Below are 6,057 nucleotides of genomic sequence, written 5' to 3'. Positions count from 1 at the left end.
CCCTGTGCTGTACACAGGTCACATGCAGTCAGTGTGTATATATATATATATATATATATATATATATATATATATATATATATATAAATGTGTGTCTTGTGAGTCTATTGTTCTCGGTTTATATAAAATCCCTGCCATAAAGCAAAACTGGACTGCTGAAAGTAAGTAGGGTTTCAGTAGTACTAGGAAATACCCTATCCCCTCTCCACTACATCCCCGTGTTGCTTGTGATAAGTAATTCCATGCACCAAATTTAAATTTGTGCTATGAATAATTGTCATTCTAAAATGACACCTTTTCCTGGAACTCCCCATTGGTCTGTGTTCCAAATTAGGAGTGGGCGTGTCCTAATGACACAAAGGGACATGTGTAGCCAATCACAGCTCTGTTTTCACCCTGGGTAAAATATGCTGTAATTGCCTTTCAGGTCGTTATTAGGTTCATGCTCTATAAGAGTAAGACTAAAGCCTAATAATGAATATGGATGGAAAATAACTACTAATTACCCCCGGCTCAAGAATTCTGAGTGGGTCCCTAAGCTCAGATAAGTAAGTGACAGCAGCTCAGAGCCTATACTGTGAATCAGCTGAAAGGAGCTGCTGGAGCATCTTTGGAGGCACAGATTTTGACTGTTAAAAGGCTCTGATCATCTTGGGCTGGTACAGAAGCCCAAAGCACAACGTGTAGCATTTCCAGCTCCTTCCTCGTAAAGCTTTAATTCCCTTTGAAAAAAAATAACAGCTGTAGTTTATGGTGCAGCTCATTAATTAGAGTCACTTTTCTGCTGCTGCACATCCATGATTTCCCAGCATTACTTGCTTTCTACCCCAGCATGCAACGGGGTTAAGCATGGACCATAGAACTTGGGACAGATTTAGTAACATTCTAAGTTTCTTGTACATGGATTTACTTATAACTTGCATTTTCCCAAGCCAGAAGGTTTCCTAAGGGCCACCTCCTCCCTATCTGTAGGACAAAGAGCGTGTCACCCGGTGATATCCCAGAGTGCATTAGTGTGCCACCATATTTGCCACGCTGGTATGATTCTATGCTCCTCTGGCACAGTGCCTAAATGACTGTCCAATAAGAATGATATGGGGGATTTGCCCCACTTCTGTAAGTGGGGGCCACCTAGAGAGCAACAGGGGTCAGTGAGTTTTATGGAGGGTTTATCTTCCCTTTACAAATCAATTCAGTGTCTTGCAGAATTATTTTGAATAGAGTCAATGGAATTGTGAGCATTTTATTGTTCGGTGCACAGTGCTTACTGTATATATACAAATAACAAGGAACATCTCACAACAGGAAACATATCACTAATTATTATACTGAGTGGCAGGTCAGAGCAATGCAAATGCCCAGCTGTCAGGTCCACAAAGCAGGAGAGCTGTCTGGGGTGTTCCTTTGGGACTCAGTAGAATATCTTACTCCCGACTGAACATTAAGGTACTTTGGCTAATGCCATCGCTCCCGACCACAGCATTCCCTTGCCTCTAAACGAATCCTATATTCCTGGTAACCTAAGTGTCTAGAGTTAACCTAAAGTGTGATTTCCACTCCCCCATGTCTAGTCACATGCAAAACCCGCGTTCCTGATGCTTCTGGAGGCCACGCCTATATCGGAAACCTTCATCACACTCAGGACATTTGTATGGTTTCTCCCCAGTGTGAAGTCTCTCATGGACAAGAAGGTTGGACCTCTGACTGAACGCTCTGCCGCATTTCTCACAGACAAACGGCTTTTCCCCCGTGTGGCTCCGCAGATGAATCTCAAACTCGTGCTTTCTGCTGAAGCCTCTGCCGCAGTATGCACATTTGTCCCACGATTTGGAATCCTTTTTCTTGCGCTTTCTATATTTATTCAGATCACGTTTATACTGCTCAATATTTGCATTTTTGCCTCGGGTTCGGGCAGGCAGGGTCCATTTTTTAGTGCAGGGCTTCTGAGCTGGAGTAGGAGGAGACAGGGAAGGTTTGTGGACAATGGTTTTAGAGGCATGGTAACTAAACGGTGGTAGCATATTCTTGTGTGCCAAGGTTCCAAGCGCTTTGCTTTCATGATGATAGAGAGCTCTTTGTAACTTTCTATGTTTGTATGATGTATTTTCTGTATGAATTATTGTCTGAACCCCAGGGTTAAGAGGCAGATTTAGTGCCTTTCCACAGTGCCCACATTTACCACACGTTGTCCCACCTTTGCCTGTCTCAGCAGTACATTTCGATGTCCTTGTGAAGGTCTGTCCACACTCTGGACACAATTTCCTCCCATGTTTTTTCAGTTGTGGAGTCGGTGGGAAGGAAGTCTTCTTATCGATTGGCTGTTGTTTAATATTTGCCGATCCCTGTGAAGCACGGTTTGCGGATGAAGGAAGCTCTCCATGAGATCTCAAAGTGGCCTTCACAGAGTTATTTTTGAGGGAAGGTAATAATGTAACATTGTGGGTGCCCATGGAAGAGCTTTGTTTCGGAGCACAAGGAGGATTTCTTTGGTGCCTGAGCAGGGCTGTTCTGTATCGATAATCTTTGCCACATTTATGACATTCATAAGGCTTCTCATCGGAGTGAATCCGTTGGTGAATGACAAGATTGAATCTCTGGCTGAACTTCTTGCCACACTCATTGCATGTATATGGTTTCTCTCCTGTGTGGGTTCTCTGATGGATGAGGAGTGTGGACCTTCTGCAGAAGCTCTTATTACAAACTGTGCACAAGTTCTGTGCGTCCACATGCAATTTCTGGTGCTCCTTCAGTTGTTTCCAATGGACAAAATATTTGTTGCAGTGGCCACATCTATACTGCCTCTCGATTGGGTGGGGACCTCTTGTAGGAATTGTTGCTGGAACATTGATATGATTTTTAAGCCTGTAAGTGTTTTGCAATGGAGGAGCCAACCCTCCAGTGGACTTATTACTTGATATTAAGGTACAGGGTGTTGCAGTTTTGGGTATGGGGGAAACAAACAACAAAGAAGTTGAGGAAAGGGGTTCAGAAGTTAAAGGAGGCTGAATAGTGGTTGGCTGGGTAACCTTGAGTGGCTGGGCATTCTTGAGCAACAATGTCTGAAAGTTTTTTGCCTTTTGCAGGGGGTATGTCGTAGGGATGATTCCCACACACTTTGCCATCTCGTGCCTAAGGAGGGTAGTCTGATAACGAAAGCTTTTATTGCATTTGGGGCATTGGTAAGGCCTTTCCCCTGTGTGGATCCTCTGGTGAATAATAACATTAAATCTCTGGCTAAACCTTCTACCGCAGTCGGGACAAGCGTAGGGCCTTTCTCCAGTGTGGATCCTCTGATGGACCTTAAGTATGGAGTGCCTATGAAAGCTCTTCCCGCATTCAGAGCATATAAAAGCCTTGCTTTCCTTGTGGCTCCTCTCATGCTCCATGAGGATACTCAAGTCTGAGAAATGTTTGGTACAGTAGAGGCAACGCAACCAATTTTCTTCTGCTGCATGGGCAGAGACATCCACTAAATTGGAGCGAGTCTCATACATTTCTCTACCCGGCAAAGCCGTCAAGCATGATGCCCCTAAAAAATCCACTTGAGAATACTTGTATGAGCTTGCAGCCTGAGAAGCAGTGTGTCTGATCATGTGTGCATCAAACAGTGATTGGCTGGAGAAGATCTCCTTGCACTCAATACACTGATAGAGTATCTTCAGCATGCAGTTGTGCCTATCCTGCAGTAAGGGATACTGGCCATCAGACCATACTTTATCTTTGTGGTCTGGAGGTGCCAAACCTTCCCACTCTTGGACTCTATGGTTTAGGTTTTTGCCCTGATCATATATTTGCTTTGCAGTCACAGGGGCTCCCTTGTCATTGCTCCATTGTGGCATCACTGCATATCCTGTAGAATTTTGTTTTCCATCTCCTTCCACAAGGTTGTCTTCTGGAAAACACAAAGAAGTTAAATGTTTCAGGGAGGGGTTAATACAAAAACGTTGATGGTAACAACAGTGACAGGCCGCTCTCCACCATCTACCTGCACTGTATTATTGTCAGTCACATGTTGAGCAGAGATATCACAAGCAGCATCCTACCTAGTGACAGCAGGGTCTCCAGGATATCTTGCATGACTTCATTGTAAAACTCTTTCTGCCAGACCTCCAATTGTTGCCATTCTTCATCTGAGAAGTACACGGCCACCTCCTCAAAGCTCACATGGACCTGAAACAAAATGCATTTTGGTGCTTCCAGGTATTCAATATATAAATGTTTCTTCTCCTGACTAGGGACATCTGTGAAGTGCAGGAAGGGTTATGGAGACCCAGAGTTCTTCCATATCGGAGAGTGCACAAATACACTGCACGTTACTATAAACAAATAAATTACCTTCCTATGGTCCATTATCAAGAACTTTCTGGTTGTGTTGTTCCTCTGCTCCACACAGTCTCAGGAATCTGCCTGAAGGCAACAGAGATGAGATGAAGGAAAAGACAAATGACTGAGTGTGTGGTGGGAAACAGATCTCAGAGTGGAACAAGATTCACTATGTACAAGGGGGTGATCCACCTCAATAACATATCATCTTGGGTCTCCTCCTGCCACATAACAAAGCCTCCTATACAAACATCACACTGGGTTGCATCATCCTTAGCACACACTTTGCTCTCCATAACAGAATCCTGCATTGTGTCTCTAATTGCACATTGTATAGCAGCCTGAATTGTCATACATAACAGCACAATGTTCTCCAGCCTCCCTAAAAGAATCCTACACTCTCTATTGTGTTCCTCCCACCCTAAGTGCAAACTGCAGTCTCTCTCTAACAGTCATTGTACTCCATCCTCTCTGCCCACTGCATTAGTCATGTGGGGGGCCAGGAAAAACTCGTCCCACACCGGACCCTAAACCACAACATGTTGCCATTGTAGGACCCCAACCAGATCTTCCCATTCTGTACACTACTCCTGAATGCACATCTAGTTCCAATACAGGGAGTCTAAGGTAACAGGAAAAAAGTCTACATCAAATCTACATCCCTATTCTGACCCGCAGCCGACCCAAACCCACAAAAGTCACACAAATATCAACCTGAACCCCCCCGACCTATAGTTAAACCCATGGATGCAATGGGTTTTGGGTGAATCTGCACATTACTACAGTCCATAACTGATCGACAACTTTCTGTTCTATACCTCTATCAGCTGTACCACCCTATGCCAGCGTCATTCTGTACTGGGTCCCTCCATCCCTACCCCAATCTGTACCTGTACCCCAACATCCCTTACCAGTATCCTGACATCCCTGTACCAGTACCCCAACATCCATTAGCAGTACCCCGACATCCCTGCATCAACCTGTAACAGTACCCCGGCATCCCTGTACCAGTACCCCAACATCCCTGCATCAACCTATAACAGTACTCCGGCACCCCTGTACCCCAACATCCCTTACCAGAACCTTGACATCCCTGCACCAACCTGTACCCCAACATCCCTGTCCCTCTGTCTCTTGCCCAATCTCTCTGTACCAGTGTCTCCTCCATCACTGACCCAATCTGTATCAGTACCCCAACATCCCTGTACCCCAACATCCACCCCTGTTCCTGTGTCACATCAGCATCAACCAGTGTCTCCTGCACCAGCCTGTGTGTCACCTGCACCCCGCTCCCCTCCCCCACGTGCCCTGTATATGCCCAGCACGTCTGTAATACACACTCACTCTACTACACTGTCATTAGGGTAAAAGCCAAAGCATCTCTCACAGCGCCACAGAGTGGAACCGCCTCCTCCCAGCATGCACTGCGCAGGCGTACAGCTGTTTGCTTCCTGGTTATTATGCGAGACGGACTAAAAACTACAATTACCGGAATGCACCGGGCCAGCGTGTAGCGTCATGGGTTCTGGCACGCCTCTTGCGCAGCCGCAGAGCTTTTGAATCACTTGTGCCCGCCCTGCTGGTTATTGTGTGTGTACTGTGTAGCGAGCGCTGAGGCTGGGAGGAGAGAGCAAGTGCGCAGGCGCAGTTGATGTATAAAATACTCACGGGCGGGGCTTAGTGTGGGGGAAGTGTTTTGATATGAGGAGATATTATTTGCCTTGTGAGTTTATT

The 6,057-nt window shown here is 45.6% G+C and overlaps 1 protein-coding gene across 2 annotated transcripts; it reads right to left on the bottom strand.

The window, feature by feature from the left end:
• Positions 1-1,229: 1,229 nt before the first annotated feature.
• Positions 1,230-5,773, bottom strand: LOC108718654 (zinc finger protein 436). Of its 2 annotated transcripts, none has more exons than XM_018266986.2 (4): positions 5,668-5,773; positions 4,336-4,407; positions 4,044-4,170; positions 1,230-3,892 (listed from the first exon to the last, which is right to left on the bottom strand). In XM_018266986.2, exons 2-4 carry the CDS (start codon positions 4,348-4,350, stop codon positions 1,572-1,574), a joined length of 2,463 nt encoding a protein of 820 aa, XP_018122475.1. In that variant the 5' UTR covers positions 4,351-4,407; positions 5,668-5,773; the 3' UTR covers positions 1,230-1,571. The 2 variants fall into 2 exon arrangements, with proteins under 2 accessions (XP_018122475.1, XP_018122476.1); XM_018266987.2 differs by having other exon boundaries at positions 5,711-5,761.
• Positions 5,774-6,057: the final 284 nt, after the last annotated feature.

The sequence above is a fragment of the Xenopus laevis genome, chromosome 6L, assembly GCF_017654675.1.
Source record: "Xenopus laevis strain J_2021 chromosome 6L, Xenopus_laevis_v10.1, whole genome shotgun sequence".
NCBI classification, from domain to species: domain Eukaryota; kingdom Metazoa; phylum Chordata; class Amphibia; order Anura; family Pipidae; genus Xenopus; species Xenopus laevis.
This window is presented reverse-complemented; position numbering and strand designations above follow the sequence as displayed.

Excerpts from the sequence above, each read along its gene's own strand:
- LOC108718654 (XM_018266986.2), bottom strand. Across the intron at positions 3,893-4,043 it reads GGAGACCCTGCTGTCACTAG|AAGACAACCTTGTGGAAGGA; the intron begins GTAGGATGCTGC and ends TGTGTTTTCCAG.